Below are 21,559 nucleotides of genomic sequence, written 5' to 3'. Positions count from 1 at the left end.
CAGCCCTGCCCAGTGTGATCAGCATCAGGTGGGCTGGCAGCCCAGGTCGGGCTGGGACAAACAATAGAGGAGAATCTGCTCAGTCTTGAGAAATGAGAAATGCACAGCCTTGGGAGATGAGAAAGAGAAGACTGGCTCAAACAGGGCTAGAAGGGAGGAGCTGGTGGCTAGGGACACCTGGGTGAAAAGCAGGGGTCTGTATGGGAAGGCCAGGGAGGAAGGAGGCTGACTGAGCTCAGTGCTGGGCCCAGTGCAGGGCCTGGGTGAGGCTGAGGGGCATCAGAGGAGCATCTCAGCCTCTGGACCTGCAGACAGGCCTGGCTGTGGCAGAAGCGTGCCCCCACTGGGGTGCTGCTGGCTGGGCCCGGCCACCTGGGTCCCTGGAGTTAGCTCCTTTCCACTTAGTGCTCCACTCTCTGCCAAAGTCAGGGGGGCAGGGATTGGTGAAAGCGGTTAGCTTAGAGATGTTAAGAAATTCCTAAGGCCCAGAGAGGTTCACTTTATGGGGGGAGAAGATTGTCTGTGGCAGAAAGTTAGGTATCAAAGACTCGTGCCTGAAAAATTGATGAGAAATTGTCCAGCATGGGGTTTAGGGAGAGCCGGCAGTGGGGGAAAGGAGGATACAAACCAGAATTGACAGCAGAGGGCAGCGTGGAGCAGGCTGTCACATATTGAAAGCAGATCAATGCATAGACCAGACTTGAGTCATATTCATGCGAGAGATCCATTTATTGCACTTCTGTGATCCCACTGCCCACCTCTGTGGGATTCTCGCCTCTGCCTCAGAAAAGATGGTCTGGCTCAGAGGACGTCAGTTTTGGGGCTTTCTTTGGCTGCTATACTTCATTATTTTCCATATCCAGGGAAGGAAATGTGAGACCTTCGTGTATATTCTTGGAGGTGTTCCGTTTATTCTTCCACCAGACACAATGCCCTGGGTCACCTTCTTACACACCAGGGGGCCACCAGAATCCCCCTGTGGGCAGAGAGAGGAAGATTGAGCTAGTGTCCCCACGCATGGGTGGGTGGTCTCTGTTAGGTGGCTGTGTGTGTGGCATCAGGGCTGGGGCAGCCTTCTTGTCACCTCCCTGAGTCCTGGGGCTCCAGTATGGTCCTAAGTGTCCTTTCCAGCTCAACCCAGGCCAAGCCTCTCTCTGCAGTCCTCAGGGACATATCCTGGTGGTAACGCTGCTGTGGGATGATCCTTCCCCACGCCTACCCCCTCTGCACAGGACATGGACTAAAGACTGGATTCCTGGGATACCCAGGCTGCCCACGCTCTGGGCTGAGTGAAAGGGATGGTCAACCTTAGAAAAGGGTCATTTAAAAATAAATCTCACTACTCCCGCCACAGCTAAGTTTCTGAGATTTTGGCCCTGGATGCTCCAGAAGCTGCTTCCAGCCATGGCGAACTCCCTAAACGTCCAGCCCATCATGGATACCAGGTTCTGATAATATGCTGTGGTATACATGGCTCCACATTGCCCTTTGCCTCCTCTTTATACTTCTCATATCCTCTGTGATGCCACCTTACAGACCAGGACCGTCTGCTCCTTGCCCACGCTGGGAGCCGTAATGATGGTAACCGTGCTCTCTACGTCTGCCACAGTGGGCGCTCTGTGACTTCTCCATGTGCCCAGGTCCAGGAGGCCCTCTGCCTTCTCAGAACTGTGACTCCTCCTGCCATGTGTGCCCTTAGGTTTCTTGGCTATTGCCCCTAGCAGCTCCGCATTTAGCTCTACCTTTTCACACCCTGCATTCTCCACTATCTGGTAACATAGATATATAACTGCACATCTAATGTAGCTTTCAAGACCATACATTTTCAATGGTCTCCCCCTTAGTAATTCAAATGAACTCTCTCCATAAAAAGATCTCAAGGGCCATTACCAGTGGAAGCAGTTACAGAAGAAAGACCTCTGCCCATTTTCCCTGAGTTCATGTTTTTTAAATAGAAATTTTAAGTTTAACAATAGAAAGGGGGAAATGAAAGAGGAGGGCTGTGCTGAAATAACTGGAAAATACCTAATCCCACAATTTTCTAATGACATCTAAATATCAATCATGAGCTCTCTTCCTGCTGTTTGGTCTCTCTCTCCCTGCTGGCAGGTGCCCTGCAGAGCTCTGTGTTTGCATCTAAGAGGAGCCCAGCACACAAAAAGGAAATGTAAATTTTTCCTTTTAAGATTGCTAGACCTATTGACTAAAACTGCCTTTTAGAATCTGTCTCTACAGCCGGGAGTAGCTCCTGAGAAGCTCCTGCAGGACAGCAGAGGGGACAAACTTCAGGCATCAGCTCCTGCCCCAAATCATATCTTGAGGGCAAGTCATGACAAGATCTCTAACAGCCATTTCTGATATCAGTCTATTGCTGAAGAAAAGGAACAGAAACAGCAGTTCCACACAGCCCATTCTATTATCTGCTTCCCGCTAAGAAGAGAAGGAGCAGATATGACAATTCACAGCACCCTGTGGATTTGACTACAACCATAAATCATCTTTCATACCCTTTTTTACATTTCTTAAATAAACATTCTGAGTAACTGGCTTTCTAGGCCAACACACTGTTCCCCTTTCTCTCTTGTGTTTTGCCCTTTCCCTCTTGGGAAAGTAAAATAAACTTCTTTCTATCTGAATCTTTGTCTGGAGGGATTTCTCTCAAACCTGAGTGTACCAGCTCTGCACTAGTACTCCACCCTCACCCTAGGGCGTAGTGGCCGGCCACTCCCATAGCCCAGATCTCCCTCAATTCCTCCTCCCAGGGACCTGTCAGTGGAGATGCTGGGAATCTGACCTTGAAGTTGATATTAGTTGTCTTTGGGTCCCCCACACATATCTCTGTGTCCTTGTGGTAATTCTGGTGGTAGACCAATTCGCACGTCCTGTCCTGTTGCACGGTGAGCGTCACCTCCTGCAGCGTGTCTGAGCCTCTGCCCTCCATGGCAGTCTGGCCCCAGCCGGCCACACTGCACTTGTCCCCTGGCTTCACCCAGCCCATGTGCTTGGGCAGCTTGAGGGGCTGCACGGCTGAAGTCAGCCTGGCCTTTCTCTCCAGCTGGTGGGGAAGAGGCAAGCAAGCCCAGGTCAGCCAGTGGCCTCCTGGGCCTGGTGCTGTGCTGGGCCTGAGCTGTCTCCCCTCTCCTCTGAGGCCCAGCAGGATGGAAAGGAGGGAAGAAGGGACAGCGTCACAGTGGGAGGGCCAAGGGGACCAGCAGAGCTAGAGCAGCAGAACTTTGCCTCACCTGCAGCAGCATGATGTCATTGAAAAGTCTCTTAGAATCATATGCTGGGTGGCGGGTGGCTCTTCTCACATGGATGACCTGCTGGGTCTTCTCATGCTTCCTGATGTTGTGAGCCCCCAGGGTGACATTTATGGAGCTGCACAGACAGCAGAAAGAGGCTGTGTATGTGTGGAGTCACAGGGGTACAGCCCAAAGGCCATGACAAGCAAGTGACAGGCAGGGCAGGGCAGGGTCTGGGAGTGTCCCAGGAGGTGGCATTCTGCTTATTGGGCCAGTGGTTCTCAGGGGTCAGCTCCCCCTGGGGAGACAGGTGAGACTGCTTGAGTTTCCATTCTCATGCTGAAGCATGTCCCCAGCTCTGCATATGACAGGCGTGATCACTCTGGGATTTTCTGTCCTCAGCAGTGCCTCTGACACTAAGCTTCCTCTCCCCCCACGGGACTGACCCACTTATCCTCTTTCTCCAAGAAGTCCTCCTGCACATGTGTCCAGACAGTACAGTGGTGTCTGGGGAGTATTTACAGGAGGGTGTGGAAATTTTGTCCTCACCTTCCCCAACAGTGAGCGGCCGTCAGCACGAAGTCTTCTCGGATCAGGAAACCACCGCAGGAGGACCACGTCCGGGTTCCCCGATTCCAGATCTGAAGATAGGCCATGTAGGGGCGGGAGTGGGGCTTGGCCTCATGGCCCCGGATGATCAGGTCTGAAAGAAAAGACTGGAAGTGGAGATTGCTGCGGCAGGTGTGGGCAGGGGAAAAGGCTCAGGAAGGCGGTGCTTGAGGGCGAGGTGTGCAGTGAGACAGCCTCCTCCTGGGCTTGGCACGCAGCAGGTCCTGCAGGTGGAACTGCCTCTCCTAAACCTCAAAACTCAGAACCCCTTTTAAAAAATGGGGCAGAACTTGTCATTGCATCCTCCTGCAGACACAGAGAGGATGTAAAATCTATGTTCGGGACAGCAGAGCCCCAGAGGATCCTGGACAGGACTTCCCTGGTTCTTTCCTTCTCAGTGAGTGTCCCTGCTTCCTCTGAGCCTTTGCTATCATCCCCGTCAGTGCCATTTTCTAATGATTTACCCACGAGCATATGGAGTTGGATTTTCTAAAATCCATATGTAGGGTCTGGGTTCACATCCTAGGTTCTTAGAAATTGTTTTTTGGCTGCACGAATGAATGGCTTCCAGTTAAGTTAGGCTTTGGCTGGTGTGTGGTGGGGGTGGTGCTGGTGGGCTTCAGGGCTGCTGGGATGGTGGGGGAAGCACTGCCAAAGATGGTGGAGTAGCCAAGGACCTGGGAAGGCAGGGGAAAGAAGATGCTAGCAAAACATGGACTGCATAGTCCTGGGTGGAGCCAAGGCCACAGGAGAGCTGTGGTTGCAGCCATCTGCCATCTCTGAGATCTGTTGCACCATGGGTTTCTCTCGGGGACAGCAGTTAGAGTGGGGAGGGCACTGAATAATTCAACTGGTTCTTAAGCTGGGTCCTGTGACAGCATTCACTGCTGCAGGCTACATTTCTGCTTGTCAGAGCAGCCACTGGGGAGCAGGACTAGGATGATGAAGGGAGAGAGATAGGATAGGTAAGCTTTGGTATTGAAGGGAATCAGAAATCAGAGCAAGTGGCACAGTTGAGAAGAGAGGGACCATACTGGCCAAGTAAAGCTCAAAGGAAATGGAAATACCTAGAGCTGCGTTTTCCTGGATTGGAGTGAGGGTTGAGTATTACTTATCTTTTGTAGCTTCACATTTTCTACCAAATGCCTTTCTACGAAAAATTCACTTTCCAAGTCATCAAGGAGAGGTTTGCAGAGCAGCTAACACCTACTAAACCTTTTAGGGAACACCCTTCCTTCTGCCATCCTTGTTGAGTGTCTATCTAGCATCAGACTTAGAAGTCTGGGTGTGGGATGGGAGCTGGGGCAGACTGAGGAAACTTCCTGACCAGTGCAGGGTGCAGGGGTCACAGATACAGGGATTTTGTAAGATAGGCTCAGGCCTCTGGAATAGCAATGGTCACTTACCTATCCCAGCCGTGGGAGGCAGGAGAAAGGCCAACAGGAACAGGAGCGGCTGCATCTCCTCAGGAAGGCTGCCCACATCAGCAATGCTGGTGTTTGCTCCACCCAAATATAAAACCATGGGAGTGGGATGAAAGAGGGGCGGGCCTAGTGACCTCGCAGACCTCCTAGTGTGTGCTCTCTTGGTTTTGATGGGTGTCATTATACAAGTTAGCTTGCCAAAGTTCTCTGGTTTGGTTAAAGTGAAAATGGCACTGTTACCACATTTGCCACTCTGCTGCTGAGTCACAAGGTGAAAGCAAGAATAATGGACAATAGGTGGAGGCTGCAGCTGCAGCTAGTGGAAGGGTGAGAACCTCAGAAGCTCCTAAGTGATTGAACTAAATGAAGAATGTCTTCTTGTCTGAGCTCTGAGCTCTTTTTGCATTCTGATCAAATCATGAACAATTATTTAGCAAGCAGATCCAAGGGTATGAGAGACATGGCTCCTGCCTTTGAAAAGCTGATACATGAGGTCTTAGTCATAAATTCTTTGCCTAGGCCAATGTTTGAAGGAGCTTTTTCCTGTTTTCTTCGTGAAATTTTATGGTCTCATGCCTTACATTTAAGTCTTTAATCCATCTTGAATTAACTTTTGTACATGGTGAGAGAGGTCTTGGTGATAAAGGTGATAAAGGTCTTGTTTCATTCTTCTGCACATGGATATCCAGTTTTCCTGGCACCATTTATTAAATAGGGCTTCATTTCCTTTGTGTATGTTGTTGTCTACTTTGTCAAAGATCGGTTGGCTGTAGGTAGATGGTTTTATTTCTGGATTCTCTGTTCTGTTCCATTGGTCTATGTTTCTGCTTTTATATCAGTGTTATGCTGTGTTGGTTACTATAGCCTTGTACTATAATTGAAGTCTGGTAATATAATGCCTCCAGATTTGCTCTTTTTACTTAAGATTGCTTTGGCTATTCAGGCTCTTTTCTGGTTCCAAAAGAACTTTTCCCCATTCAGTATGTTGTTGGCTGTGGGTATGTCATATATGATGCTTATAATTTTGAGCTATGTTCCTTCTATGCCTAGTTTGTTGAGGTTTTTTTTTTTTTATTTTGAAAAGGTGCTGGCCTTTTTCAAATTCAATTCTGTATCTATTAAGATGATCATATAGTCTTTGTTTTTGTTTCTGTTTATGTATTGAATCACATTTATTGATTTGTGTATTTTAGCCATCCTTGCATCCCCGGGATGAGAACCCCTTGATCATGGTGGATTATCTTTCTGATGCTCTGCTGAATTTACTTTGCTAGTATTTTGTTGTTGAGAATTTTTGTGTTCATGTTCATAAGGGACATTGGTCTGTAGTTTTCCTTTTTAGTGTGTTCTTTCCTGGCTTTGGTATCAGGGTGATACTGGCTTCATATTTGGGAGGATTCCCTCCTTGATGTCTTGAAATAGTTTCTGTAGAAGAGGTTCAGTTCTTTGTATGTCTGGTAGAATTCAGCTGTGAATTCTGTGGTCGGTGGCTTTTTATTGTCAGGAGATTTTAATTTTTATTATTGCTTCAATCTCACTGCTCATTATTGGTCTGTTCTAATAGAAATTGGTTTCTATTTCTTCCTGATTAAGGTTTGGGAGGTTGTGTGCTTCCAAGAATTTATCCTTTCCACTAGATTTTCTGTTTTGTTTTGTTTTGTTTTTGTGTGTGTGTGTGTGTGTAAGTTTTCATAGTATTTATGGCTTATATTTTGTATTTCTGTGGTATCATTTGTAATGTCTCCATTTTCATATCTGATTGAGTCCTTTCTCTTTAATTTCTGGTTAATCTGGTTAGTGGTCTATTGATTTTATTTATCTTTTCAATGTATTAACTTTTTCTTTCATTGATTCTTTGTATTGTTTTTGGTTTCCATTTTGTTTTGTTCTGCTCTGAGCTTTGTTATTTCTTTTCTTCTGTTGGCTTTGGGTTTGTTTTGTTCATCTTTTTTTCATTCCTTGAGATGTAACATTAGGCTGTTAATTTGTGATCTTTCTGTGCTTTCCATGTGGACACTTAAGTCTATGAACTTTCCACTTAGGGCTACTTTTTCTATATCACATATATTTTTAAAGCTTCTGTATCCTTTGTCATACAGTTTGATGAATCTTTTGATATCCATCTTAATGTCCTCATTGACCCAAGGATAATTCAGCAACAGGTTGTTTAAATTCTCTGACTTTGTGTGTATTTGAGTGTTTTCCTTGGAGTTGATTCCTAGTTTTATTCCACTTTTGTCTGAGAAGATACACGGTATGTTTTTGATGTTGTTGAATTTGCTAAGACTTGTTTTGTGGCATAAGATGTGATCGTTCTTGGAGAATGTCTCATGTGCTGAAGAAAAAAAAAAGTATATTTAGTAGTGTCTGAGAAGAATGTTCTGTAAATGCATGTTAGGTCCATTTGTCCTAGAGTCCTGTTTAAGTTTTGTGTTTATTTATTCGTTTTCTGCTTTGATGAACTGTCCAGTTCTGTCAGTGGGATGTTCAGGTCCCCAACTATTAAGATGTTACTAGGCTGGGTGCAAAGGCTCATGCCTGTAATCCTAGCACTCTGGGAAGCTGAGGCAGTAGGATCACTCAAGGTCAGGAGTTTGAAACCAGCCTGAGCAAGAGATAGACTCTGTCTCCACTAAAAATAGAAAGAAATTAATTGGGCATCTAAAAATATTTAGAAAAAAATAACTGGGCATGGTGGCACATGCCTGTAGTCCCAGCTACCCGGGAGGCTGAGGCAAAAGGATTGCTTGAGCCCAGGAGGCTGAGGTTGCTGTGAGCTAGGCTGATTGCATGGCACTCTAGCCTGGGAAACAGAGTGAGATTCTGTCTCAAAATAAAAAAAGGATGTTACTGTTTATGTCTTTGCTTTCATCTAGAAGAATTTGGTTTATGATTCTGGGAGCTCCTGTGTTATGTTCCTATATATTTGGGATTCTTATGTCTTCTTATTGAATTGTTCCTTTTACCATTATTTAATGAGCATCTTTGCTTTTTTTTCCTTTTTAACCACTGTTGATTTAAGTTCTATTTTATCTCATTAAAAAATAGCTACACCTGTTATCTTTTGGTTTCTATATTTCTGTCCATTTCATTACCTTGAGTGTGTGAGTCCTTATGGTTTAGACATGTTACTTGGAGACAGAAAACCTGGGAGGGACATTCTTTGTGAAAAGGGAATCAACAAGGCATATAGTCATCAGACTGGACAAAGTCAACAGGAACGAGGAACTCTTATGAGCCATGAGGTGAAAACATCAAGTAACTTATAAAGAAAAACTCATGACATTAACAGGAAATTTCTCAAGAGAAACCTTACAAGCCAGATATGAATGGCATCCTATCTTTAGTCTTCTTAAATAGAACAACTGTCAGCCAAAGATTTTGTATACTGCTCAAGTAAGTTTCATAACTGAAGGGGAAATAAAGTTTTTCACAGACAAGTAAATACTAAAGGATTTTGTCATTACTAGATCCACCCTACAGGAAACACTCAAAAGTCCATTATACATGCAACAGCACAATAGACACCAACAGGTGTAAATATACCCAAAAGTTATACTTCACAGCTCTTATAAACCAATAGCACAAGAGGGAAACAAAACAATAAGCTGCCATTCAACATGTTGAACAGAATAGCATCCTACATATCAGTACTAACACTCAACATTAATGGTCTGAATGTCCCACTTAAAAGTCATAGACTGAATGAATGGATGAAAAAACACAACCTAAATATTTGCTATTTCCTAGAAACACATATAATCCATAAGGACTCACACAGACAAAAGGTAATGGAATGGACAAAAATAATCCATGCAAATAGAAACCAAAAATGAGCAGGTGTAGGCATTTTTAAATCAGATAAAATAGAATTTGAATCAACAGTGGTTAAAATGAAAAAAAGACAAAAGTGGTCATTATATAATGGTAAAGGGAACAATTCAATAAAAAGACAAAACAATCCCAAATATATATGCACATAACATAGGAGCTCCATGTTTCATAAACCAAATTCTTCTAGATGAAAGCAAAGAAGTAAACAGTAACAACTTAATAGTTGGGGACCTCAACACTCCACTGACAGAACTAGACAGGTCATCAAAGCACAAAATAAATAAATAAACACCAAATTTAAACAGTACTTTAGAACAAATGGAGCTAGCACTCATTTACAGAACAATCTTCCTAGAAACTACTGAATATACTTTTTTCCCCCTCAACACATGAGAGATTCTCCGAGACTGATCACATCTTATGCCACAAAACCAGTCTCAGCAAATGCAGTCTCTTGTTTATCTAGAACAGTTTCCTTTTGAAGCTAAGAGCTCCAGTGTTATGTGCCTATATATTTGGGATTGTTATGTCTTCTTATTGAATTGTTCCCTTTACCATTATATAATGACCATCTTTGTCTTTTTTCTTTTTTAACTACTGTTGATTTAAATTCTATTTTATCTCATTTAAAAATAGCTACACCACCTCATCTTTGGTTTCTATTTGCATGGAATATTTTTGTCCATTCCATTACCTTGAGCCTGTGTGAGTCCTTATAGTTTAGATATGTTTCTAGGAGACAGCAAATATTTGGGTTGTGTTTTTTCATCCATTCAGTCAGTCTATGACTTTTAAGCAGGACATTCAGAACATTTATGTTGAGTACTGATATGTGGGATGCTATTCTGTTCAACATGTTGAATGACAGCTTATTGTTTTATTTCCCTCTTATGCTATTGGTTGTAAGAGCTGTGAGCTATAACTTTTGGGTGTTTTTACATTGGTTGGTATCTATTGTGCTGTTGTATGTATAATGTAATTTTGAGCATTTCCTGTAGGGTGAGTCTGGTAGAATCAAATACCCTTAGTTAATTACTTGTCTGTGAAAAACTTTATTTCCCCTTCAGTTATGAATCTTACTTGAGCAGTATACAAAATTTCTGGCTGACAGTTGTTCTATTTAAGAAGACTAAAGATAGGATGCCATTCGTATCTGGCTTGTAAGGTTTCTCTTGAGAAATTTCCTGCTAATGTCATGAGTTTTTCTTTATAAGTTACTTGATGTTTTTACCTCATGGTCATAAGAGTTCCTCATTCCTGTTGACTTTGTCCAGTCTGATGACTATATTCCTTGTTGATTCCCTTTCCCCAATGAATGTCCCTCCCAGGTTTTCATTGAGCTTCTTGTATCTGGATGTCTAAATCCATAGCAAGACCAGGGGTATTTTTTTATCAATTATTCCTTGCAATAGGTTTTCCAGGCCTTGTGCTTTTTCTTTTTGACCCTCAGGGATGCGTATGATTCTTATATTTGTCCAATTTATAATAATTTTTTATTTCTTATAGACTTTGCTTGTTCCTCTTGATTCTTTGTTTTTTTTTTTTTGTTTGTTTGTTTTGTTTTGTTTTTTTACCTGAATGGGTTAATTGGAAAGAGTTTTTTTGAAGCTTGAAATTCTTTCTTGTAGTCTACTCTTAAAACTTTCCACTGTGTTTTGTATTTATCTAAATGAATTTTTCATTTCCAGAAGTTCTATTTGTTTGGTTTAAATATGTCTATCTCTATAGTAAGTTTTTTATTCATTTCCAGAATTGTTTTTCTAGTTTCTTTGAGTTGGTTTTCAATTTTCTTTTGAATGTCATTGAATTCCCTTATGATCCATATTTGGAATTCCTTATCTGTCATTTTAGCAACAATAATAAACAAATAGGACTTAATTAAATCAAAAACTTCTGCACAGCAAAGAAAAGAGTGCAAGAGTCAATAGGCAACCTACAGATTGGGAGAAAATATTTACAAATTGTACATCTCATAAAGGACTGACATCCAGAATATACAAAAAAACCATTCAAATCAGCAACAAAAAACCAAATAAGCCCATTAAAAGGTGGACAAAAGACATGAACAGAAGGTTTTTCAAAGAAGATAGACAAATGGCCAACAAAGATATGTAAAAATGCTCAACATCACTAATCATTCAAATCAATACTACATGGCAATACCACCTTCCCACTATCAGAATAGCCATTATTAAAAAGCTTAAAAAAAAACAATAAATGCTGAGATGGATGCAGAGAGAAAGGAATGTTTCTACACTGTTGGTGGGGCTTCATATTAGTGCAACATCTATGGGAAATAGTATGTAGATTCCTCAAAAAAAAAAAATGTAGACCTACCATTCTATCCAGCAATCCCATTGCTGGGTATCTACCCAAAGAAAATGAAGTCATTTTATCAAAAAGACACCTGCACTTAAATGTTTATTGCAACACCATTCACAATTGGAAGATATGGAATCAACCTAAGTGCCTTCAGTTCATGGGTGGATAAAGAAAGTGTAGCATATATATACCATAGAATACTACTCAGCCATAAAAGAAATGAATTAATGTCATTTTTAGCAACATGGAGTAAATGGAGAACATTATTCTAACTTAAGTATCTCAGGAATGGAAAACCAAACACCATACATTCTCACTAATAAGTAGGAGTTAACAGCTGGGTATATTTGGACATAAAGTGAGATAATGGACATGAGAAACCAAGAAGGGGGAGGACTAGAGGGTGTGTATGCAATAAAAACTTACGTACTGGGTACAATGAATAGCATCCTCATGATGGGCACACCGAAAGCTCTGACTGAAGTATTATGCAAGATATCCATATAACAAAAACACTTGTACCCCCTTAATTAATATTTTGAAATAAAAAAACCATAGGACTTACTTATTGGCACAATGAACACTATTCTGGTAATGGGCACACCAAAAGCCCTGACTTAAGCACTTCACAAGATATCCTTGTAATGAAACCAAAACATTTATATCTCCTTAATTAATAGAGGCTGGATTCACCTTAATAGCATGCAGAGTTGAATATCCCAAACAAATACCCCACTTTCTATCTTATCACCATCACAGACTCATCTTTTGGGAATATTTGGAATCCCCTCTTTTTTTATTTTTAATTTTTATTTATTTATTTATTTTAGCATATTATGGGGGTACAAGTGTTAAGGTTATATATATTGCCCATGCACCTCCTCCCCCCTAGAGTAAGAGCTTCAAGCGTGTCCATCCCCCAAACGTTGCATATCTTACTCATTGTGGTTGTATATACTCATCCCCTCCTCCCTTCTCCCACCCTCCCAACACCCGATAAATGTTACTCCTATGTCCACTTAGGTGTTGATCTGTTAATACCAATTTGCTGGTGAGTACATGTGGTGCTTGTTTTTCCATTCTTGAGATACTTCACTTAGTAGAATGGGTTCCAGCTCTATCCAGGAAAATACAAGAGGTGCTATATCACTATTGTTTCTTAAAGCTGAGTAGTATTCCATGGTACACATATACCACATTTTATTAATCCACTCCTGAATTGATGGGTACTTGGGTTGTTTCCACAGCTTTGCAATTGTGAATTGTGCTGCTATAAACATGGAATCCCCTCTTTAAAGGTAAATATTCTGTAAGAAAGAGAGATGGTCTTATCCCAAGATTTTCAACAAAAGTCCTGGATTTAATATTCTTTGGATTGAAATAAATTATCGTTGGTTCCATCAAAATTGAGTGGCCTGATTGGCTTTTGCTTTGAGCATTTAGCACTCCTTAAGCTGAGGTGGGGACTGTATCATGCCAACCATGGTGCCTGTACATGGGAGCAGGGGTGCTCAAGATGTGCTGGTTACTGTTGCCAATTGATGAGGAAATGGATGCTGGACAAACAGTAACTGTACAGTAAGTTTGCTCTGTCCGGTGTCCAGAGAGCCATGTGTCTGATACTCCTGGGCCTCACAGTCTTAGGTTGTCCATAAAGAACTGTACACAGTTCATCCTGGAACTCTCACCAACATGAAAATGGAGAAAAGAGTCATGGAAAGAAAGCATTATGAGTTCTAAACAGCTCCATTCCAATTCTGTTAAAGGAACATGACCTGTGAACACCCAGAAAAATGTTGGAAAGAAATATGCTTAGGTATTAATGATGATGATCTTAGGGTGGTAGAATTCTCAATGGTTTTAATTTTCTCATCTACATGTTCTGCATTTAACTTCCTTGTCAGGATAAGAATGTATTACTTTTACACTTAAAATTATTTGTTCATAGTCTGAGTACACTGATCAATGGCAGACATTCAGCAAATTGCTTGTTTTTAGCTTAATCTTTTTCAAGGTGTACGTTTTAAAAACAAGCTTACTTTCCTAAATGCATTGTTGTATAAAAGATTTACAGAATGTTAAAAAATAGAAGAAAAAATTAGCCAGTAGGTTATATCTTTGAACAAATAATTTTCATTATAATAAGCTTCCTTGAATAAATGTATACACATGCACATATGCAAATGTGTGTGTATGTATCATATATAAAATATTTATTTGAATAGTTGTTATAACAGTAGACATAATCTTTGATATACTATATTACTTAACATAAAACAGTATATGTATTACACGATGGAATTAAGTATATCTTAGTAAACATCATTTATTGTTTATATGTATTATAATTAAGCAAACAAAAAGCGAAATTATTAGCAACAGCCACTCTTAAAATTTTGGTGTATTTTTTAAAAGATTTCCCCCCATGCAAATATATATTTTTATAATTAGAATGGTATTCTGCTATATATAAGGTAGTCTAAACTTTTTTAGGTTAAAAATGTAGAGATAATGTTCTTCTCTATCAAGGAATTTTCCATTTATAGCATTGTTTTTTTTTACTTTTAAATGAGTTTCATATTTTGGTATACTTTTAGATATATCCCATGCCTAATTTTATCTATTACTAATATTTACATTAGTATGGTACATTTATTACAATTGATGTAGTGGTATTGATACATTATTATTAACTCCAGTCCATAGTTTATTCGTTTTTTATTTGATTGTTTTACCTAATATCCTTCTTCAGATATTCTGATCCAGGATCCTATCCAAGGTACCATGTTAAATTTAGTTGTCATGTCTCCTTAGGTTCTTTTTGGCTGTGATAGTTTCTAATACTTTTCTTGTTTTTGATGACCTTGACACTTCTGAGGCATTGTTGTCATGCATTTTGCAGAATGTCACTTTATTAGATTGGTCTTATGTTTTTCTCATGATTAGATTGGAATTATGGGTTTTTGGTGGAAGATCATAGAAGTTAACTGCTATTTTTACGGCACCATACCAAGGTTACATACAAAAACCCTATTTATCACTATTGATCTTAATCACCTGGCTAAGGTAGTGTTTGTCAGATTTCCCACTGTAAAATTACTCTTTTAATTTCCCTTTTTCCATCTTGTGCTGTTTGGAAGGAAGTTACTATGCTCAGCCCACACTTAAGAAGTGAGAAGTTAAATAGTGCAATTTTTAATAACTCCATCTTATTCTGTCATGTAGATGTGACATATGAATATGACATAATTTACTTAAGCTGTTATATTTGAGATGCACAAGGCCACAGGACAGAGAGACAGAGTCACTGAGGCTGTAATTATCAAAAGGAGTTTTATTGTCTAGCTCGAGCTAGGGTCCGAGCCCCCAGAGTGCCAGCGCAGTGGCCTCTTCTTCGGGCAGGGACCCTCCTTTTGTGCTAATCCCCTTTTATCACTCAGTTGTTTACACACTGGTCATGCATCCGCCCCCATAGTGATTCTTACTTCATCCTGTCCCTGATAGGCTCTAACCTGTTCCGGGTTCTGGCTGAGAGACTCTGGTTTCCGCGTTCTTTGTCTTTTTCCTCTGCATCCCATAATGTACTCATAATGCCTTGCGGTTAGTAAGCAAGCAGTAAACAGAAGCTGAAAGGTGTCCATCGTCCTTATAGCCTAGTATCTTACATTCCCCCCTTTCTTTTGGTCTTACAAGCATTCTTGCTCGTATTCAGGGTTTTGTATCTCTTCTATTCCTAAGCTGTTTTCTTTAAGATTCACCTTTGGTATTGCTGCTGCAGTACCATTAACTGCACAGTATTTTTTCGTTCCTTTATGAAAGTGACTAACCTATTCAGAATACATGGCCCAAAGGTGAGGATGAGCATGAGCATTACTATAGGTCCTAACAAGGTAGATAGCAGGGTAGTTAACCACGGGGTAGTTAACCACAGGGAACTGTTGAACCACGACTCAAACCATCCTTGTTGTTGCTCGTGCTCTCATTTCAGTTGGGCAAGTCCTGACCTTTGCCATGGACTCTCTAACTACCCCAGTATGGTCTGCATAGAAGCAGCACTCTTCTCCTAGGGCTGCACATAGCCCCCCCGGTGGAGGAATACTAAGTTCAGCCCCCTCCAGTTCTGCAGCACTACTTTGGACAGCGAAGTTAGGCATTTTTCTAAATGGGAGATGGACTCCTCAGTTCTGGCTATGTCTTCGTCTATGGCAGCCCTTAAGCTATTGAACCTCCTATGCTGCACTGCCAAGGATGAGATGCCTGTCCCTGCTCCTATTGCCCTCAGGCCAAAAAGAGTAGCTAAGGTTATTGCTGTGAAAGGCTCCCTTTTTTTTAAAAAAATTAAGTTGGAACCCTTTCCTTCTCTGGTCCAAGCAGCATAGACAGTGTCTTCTTGATAATAGATGACCTTAGGGAACACTAGTACCATAATGCAGTATTCTTCAGATTCATTGAAAACTGATAGGCTTAGGAGGGGGCTTAGGCCTGTCTTTGAACAGACCCACCACCCGTTGATTGCTGGGACCAGCCATTTATTCCACTGGTCCGGTCTATGGTAGGGTGAACCTCGGCACAAAACTGCGTGTGGCTAGCGGGCACCTTTCCTATGCAGGTTCCATTTCCGGTGACTGTTGGAAGAATCAGTCTCGGTCTCTTGTGGTCCCATTTACAAGACTTGGGAATTTCTTCTCCTGACTGGCTAACGGGAGTAGCTACTCCCACTGCTTCATAGAAAGGAGGTCTGATATCATAACATAACCAGCACGCCTTGGTGAGGGCTGGTTCAGTATGGTTTAAAGTCTCATATGCCGCTGTCAGCATGTTCCATAGGGAGTCCTCTGTTTCTTCTGCTTCAGGGGTGTTCTGACCTCTAGGGATGACCTGACTTACAGTTTCTGGCCCAGCGAGTTGTGGAGAGGAGACTCTTGGTTGCGGAGTTGGTCTGTTCTGCTTTTTCTTTTTTACCTGTACCTCTGGATTAGGCCCTACAGCACCTGTGATAGGAGCCACTATGAGTTTGATTTGTATTATGGAGCAGAGATATTGCCTTTGATAGAGGCATATTCCCCAGGACAGCCCTGACATCCATCTTTTATCTTTCTTTCCCTCTTCTGTAAATTTTACCTGTATCGGGTTACAGTCCCTGGCATACCTGTCTCTAGTACAAGGTTGGACATAGGGCATTTTAATGAAAAGAGGTTGTACCTGCCATTTCCACACCCCGTCATTTGTGGTCACACACCACCATTTGGCACAATAATAACCTCCAATACCCCCACACTGACGGTTTTCCTGAGGGGGCTGGAATCCCAGACAGGCGTAAAACCCATTCTGGCTTATCCCTCCACGGTCCAGTTACTCAAGAACTGGGGATTGGGACAGCAGCGGGGCCTCCCGAGGATATCGAGGATATCGCTAGTGTCTGTGCTGGCTTTTCTAGGGGACTGACTTTTTCTAAGTTGAAATATAAATCTGGCCACCAGGTGTTTAGTGGCTCTGCTCTTGAGGTGCTATTATATACCTCATGGGTTTCTAAGTTCATTATTTCCCATGTAAGTTTATATGGCAGATGTGGGTTCTCATTATTAATTACAACTGCAAAACTTTGATCCAAGAGCAGGATATCCATAATGCACCTGCATATGAAACATAGAACAATACTCAACCCCATCTTTGCAGCTTAGTCCCAGTCTTTGGGGGTAACTAGTCTCAGTCCGAGCCCTAGCAGGGCAATCAGCAGTTCTACCAGAATCTGAGTCAATAGTCTCATTTACTCCGCAGATGCAACATGGGTCAGCCTGGTCTTTAGTGGATTTGTGAGGTCTGCTGTCGCCCTCCACTTGTCCTGCTGTTGTTTCTACTCATCCTCACCAGCTGTTCTCACGTGGGAGTGGTGGATCCAGGTTGCTACCCCATCAACCTTAAGAGCAGTGGGGGTAGCAAGAATAATTTGAAAGGGTCCTTTCCATTTAGGCTCTAGGGTTTTACTGTTATGCCATTTTACCCACACCCAATCCCCTGGCTGATGATGATGGTGATACAAGTGTTTAATACTCTTGTTCCTTGGCTCAGTTGTCTGGTAGATGACCTGGAGGGCCGGCCACACTTGTCTGTGAACACATTGCGGAGCTTGTACAGCCTGCAGTACCTCTCTAGGGTGTTCCAGGAGAGCCTCAGGGCTCACCCTAGGGATTATAGGTGGAGGGGTACCATACACAGTCTCAAAGGGGTTAGGCCTAAATTGTAAGCGGTGTTCTGGGCTCGGAATAGGGCGGAGGGAAGGAGGGTCACCCAGTCCCTGCCAGTCTCTAGGACCAATTTAGTTAGGGTCTCCTTTAGGGTTCTGTTCATTCTTTCTACCTGCCCTGAGCTCTGGGGATTATATGCACAATGTAACTTCCAATCTGCCCCCAGTGCTTGGGCTAGCCCTTGACTGACCTGACTTGTGAAGGCTGGCCCATTGTCAGATCCTATGCTCTCCGGCAGCCCGTACCTGGGAATTATTTCCTCCAATATTTCCTTTGCTACTATTAAGGCAGTCTCTCTTTAGTAGGAAAAGCTTCCATCCACCCTGAGAAAGTGTCTACCATGACCAATAAATACCTGTACCCATATTTTCCAGGTCTTACCTCTGTAAAGTCTATTTCCCAAAATAATCCTGGTTGCCTTCCCCGCTCCCTGGTACCTGCATGGGTCCCTCTGATCCTACCCGGCTGCATGACCTGGCAGACACGGCAGTTCCGGACAATGTCTTCTGCTATCTTTCCTTGTGATTTGAATATGATTTGTGCAGTGTCCAGCAACTGTAGCATCTTCCTTTTTCCCAGATGCGTCTCTGGTGCAAGTGTTCTAGTAGGTGGTTTCCCAAGGCTTCAGGAACTACTAGGTGATGCTCTCCATCTTGGAGCCAACCATCCTTACTCTGTGTTGCCTGCAGTTTTTCTTTGGCCCAGGTTATACCCGTGCTGGAATAATACAGTTGGGGGGCATCTTTCCCATCCCAGGAGGTGGCAAGCTCAAGTATAGAACATCCGTTAGTGTTGGTTCCTCTGCAGCCCTTTTTGCCTCAGCGTCTGCAGCCCGGTTGCCCCGGGCTTTAAAAGAATCCCCCTTCTGGGGTCCCGGAATGTGGACTACTGCCACTGCTTTTGGCAACAAAATGGCTTCTAGCAGCTGAAGTATTTCAGGCTTATGTTTGATTCATCTGCCCTCTGCCGTGATGAAACCTCTCTCTTTATAGAGAGCCTCATGTATGTGTACTGTCCCAAAGGCATAGCGATGGTCAGTGTATACAGTTAGCCTCTTTTCTTGGGCCTGGCGGAGGGCTTCTGTCAATGCCACCAGTTCCGCCTTCTTGGATGATGTCCCCTGTGGGAGGCGTGATGCCCAGATAAGATTACCTCGCTCATTCACTATAGCTGCCCCCGAATACTTGTGTCCGTCCTGAACAAAGCTGCTCCCATCAGTGAACCAGGTCAGGTCGCTGTTTGGAAGAGGGTAGTCTTTTAGATCTTTCCTGGCCATCTGGGTCTCGGCCAGGATCTCGAGGCAACTATGTTCAGGCGTTTCCAGCTCGGGATCTGGCAGGAGTGTGGCTGGATTCAGGATGGCAGGAGTCCAGAACTCAATGCAAGGAGTGTCCAACAGAAGCCCCTGGTAGTGAGTCAGCCTCGCATTTGTAATCCATCGTCCTGGTGGCTGCTTCAGGATCCCCTCTATGGCATGAGGGGTGGTAATCTGCAAATGCTGACCCAGGGTGAGCTTATCGGCGTAGTTGACCAGTAAGGCAGTAGCCCTGATGATTCACAGGCAAGCCGGCCATCCCGCTGCTATCGGGTCTAGTTTTTTTGATAGGTATGCCACTGGGTGCTTCCAAGGTCCTAGCACCTGCGTGAGCACTCCCTTGGCTATTACCTTCTTCTCATCTACAAAAAGGTGGAACTCTTTTGTGGGATCAGGGAGGGTCAGAGCCGGGGCCTCTAACATAGCTGTTCTCAAGGCTCGAAAGGCACCCTCCATCTTCACTGTCTATTTCCACGTTTGCCCTGCCTTGCACCCTTCATACAAGGGTCGAGCCTTCTCTGCAAACCCCGGAATCCAGAGGTGGCAGTATCCCACTGACCCCAGGAACTCCCACACTTTCTGACATGAGGTCAGGGTGGGTATCCCCACACAGTCTGTTTCATTGCTTCTGTTAGCGACCTTTGGCTTCCCTTAATTTTATATCTTAAGTAGGTGACTTCATCCTTGCAAATCTGGGCCTTCTTGGCACTAGCCCTGTAGCCCATTTCCCCTAACACTCTGAGTAAGTCTTTGGTGCTCTCCAGGCACGTCTGAAGGGTCAGAGCAGCTAATAGTAAATCATCTACACACTGCAGCAGGGTCACCTCTGGGTGGTTGGCACGGTACTCACCCAGGTCTTCATGAAGGGCCTCATTGAACAAGGTGGGCGAGTTCTTAAACCCCTGGGGCAGTCTTGTCCAAGTCAGCTGCCATTAGATCCCCCTCTCTTTGTCTTGCCACTCAAAGGCAAATATTTCTTGGCTGTGCAGGGCCACGGCTAGGCTGAAAAAGGCATCCTTTAAATCTAGGACAGTGTACCAAATCTGTGTTGGAGGAAGGGAGCTTAGTAGGGTGTAGGGGTTTGGAACTGTAGGGTGGATGTCTAGGACACGCATGTTGACCTCCCTGAGGTCCTGCACAGGCCGATAATCCTTTCCACCCAGTTTCTTCACTGGCAACAAAGGAGTATTCCAGGCTGGCTAGCACCTCCAGAGAATCCCGGCATCTATGAGCCTTCAAATGTGGGGAGTTATTCCCACTCTAGCCTCCTGGGGCATGGGGTACTGTCTAACTTGGGCTGGCTCAGCCCCTGGTTTTAACTCAATGTATAGAGGTAGCCGATGCTTTGCCCACCCTGCACCCCCGTTTCAGCCCAGGCTTTGGGAAATTAGTGGAGCCAGTGCTCTATGTCCTTTTCCTGGCCCCTCACGGGCTGGTATAGTCTATACTCATCGGCCTGTGCCAAGGTCAAGATTTGAGTGACCCGGGGGCTGCTAATAAGGTTGCCTTTATCATTAGTTATTATTATTCCTTCTTCTTCAAAGTAAATACGGGCTCTTAATTTTGTGAGTATGTCTCTCCCTAATAATGGGGTGGGGCACTCTGGAATGACCATGAAGGTGTGACTCACTTGTCCTGAACTTAAGTCCAACTGTCGCCGTGTAGTCCATTGGTAGGGTTTGGTTCCAGTTGCTCCCTGCACCCAGCTAGTCTAGTTAGACAGTTTTCCTGTGGTCTCAGTAATCACCGACTGTTCTGCCCCCATGTCTACCAGGAAATTGACTGGGCTCCCCTCCACTAGTAAAGTTACCCTGGGCTCGGGGAGAAGAACTGAACCCCGTCCCCCCTATTCATCCTCTATTTGCCCCACTACCATAACCTTCTCTGAGGATTCAGCTTTACATCACCCCTTCCTCTTGGGGAAATTCCTAGCCCAGTGTCCATGCTCCTTGCAATTGGTGCGCTGATCCTTGCCTAGCCTCTCCCTCCAGGGTCGCTCCCAGCCTCTTGCCCCTAGCTGACCTCCTCCCATAGCTGCGAGTAGGATCTTGGCCATTTCTTTGTTCACCCTGCGTGCCTCGCCCGCTTGCAACTTTCTATCTTCCAATCTTAGTCTATCTAACTTCTCTTCGGGTGTTTCCCTGTTATTATATACTTTTTCTGGCACTTCTAGCATGTCCTCTAGAGTTTTCTCACACAGCCTGTCTATCCTTTCCACCTTTCGCCTAATGTCTGGGGCTGCCTGATTTACAAAGGCCACCATGACAGCCGCTTTACTCTCTTCTATGGTGGGATCTATCGGAGTGTACTGCCGAAAGGCTTTCATAATTCTCTCTAGATAAGCTGCTGGACTTTCCTCAGGCCCCTGACGGACATCTCCTACCTTAGCCAAATTTGTCAGCTTCCGTGCCGCTGCTCGGAGACCGGCCATCAGAGTCTGGCGGTAGACCTGGAGACACCCCCTATCTTCAGCCTCATTGTAATCCCAGGGCGGTCGTTCAAGAGGAAAGGTTTGGTTGATGACTTGGAGGTTGATAGTAGGTCTGCTGTCCTCTCCTGGAACCAGCT

The 21,559-nt window shown here is 43.6% G+C and overlaps 2 protein-coding genes across 2 annotated transcripts in view; both read right to left on the bottom strand.

Moving 5' to 3' along the window:
- The window catches only part of LOC105864436 (granzyme B-like), a 68,028-nt gene that overhangs the window by 25,048 nt on the left and 21,421 nt on the right, over positions 1-21,559 (bottom strand). The window lies entirely within an intron of this gene.
- Positions 711-5,434, bottom strand: LOC105864431 (granzyme B-like). Its single transcript, XM_012752301.3, has 5 exons — positions 5,258-5,434; positions 3,792-3,945; positions 3,243-3,378; positions 2,795-3,055; positions 711-976 (listed from the first exon to the last, which is right to left on the bottom strand). Exons 1-5 carry the CDS (start codon positions 5,373-5,375, stop codon positions 812-814), a joined length of 834 nt encoding a protein of 277 aa, XP_012607755.2. The 5' UTR covers positions 5,376-5,434; the 3' UTR covers positions 711-811.

The sequence above is a fragment of the Microcebus murinus genome, chromosome 6 (genome assembly GCF_040939455.1).
Source record: "Microcebus murinus isolate Inina chromosome 6, M.murinus_Inina_mat1.0, whole genome shotgun sequence".
NCBI classification, from domain to species: domain Eukaryota; kingdom Metazoa; phylum Chordata; class Mammalia; order Primates; family Cheirogaleidae; genus Microcebus; species Microcebus murinus.
The sequence above is the reverse complement of the archived record's forward strand: the minus strand, read 5'-3'. Positions and strand labels throughout refer to the sequence as shown.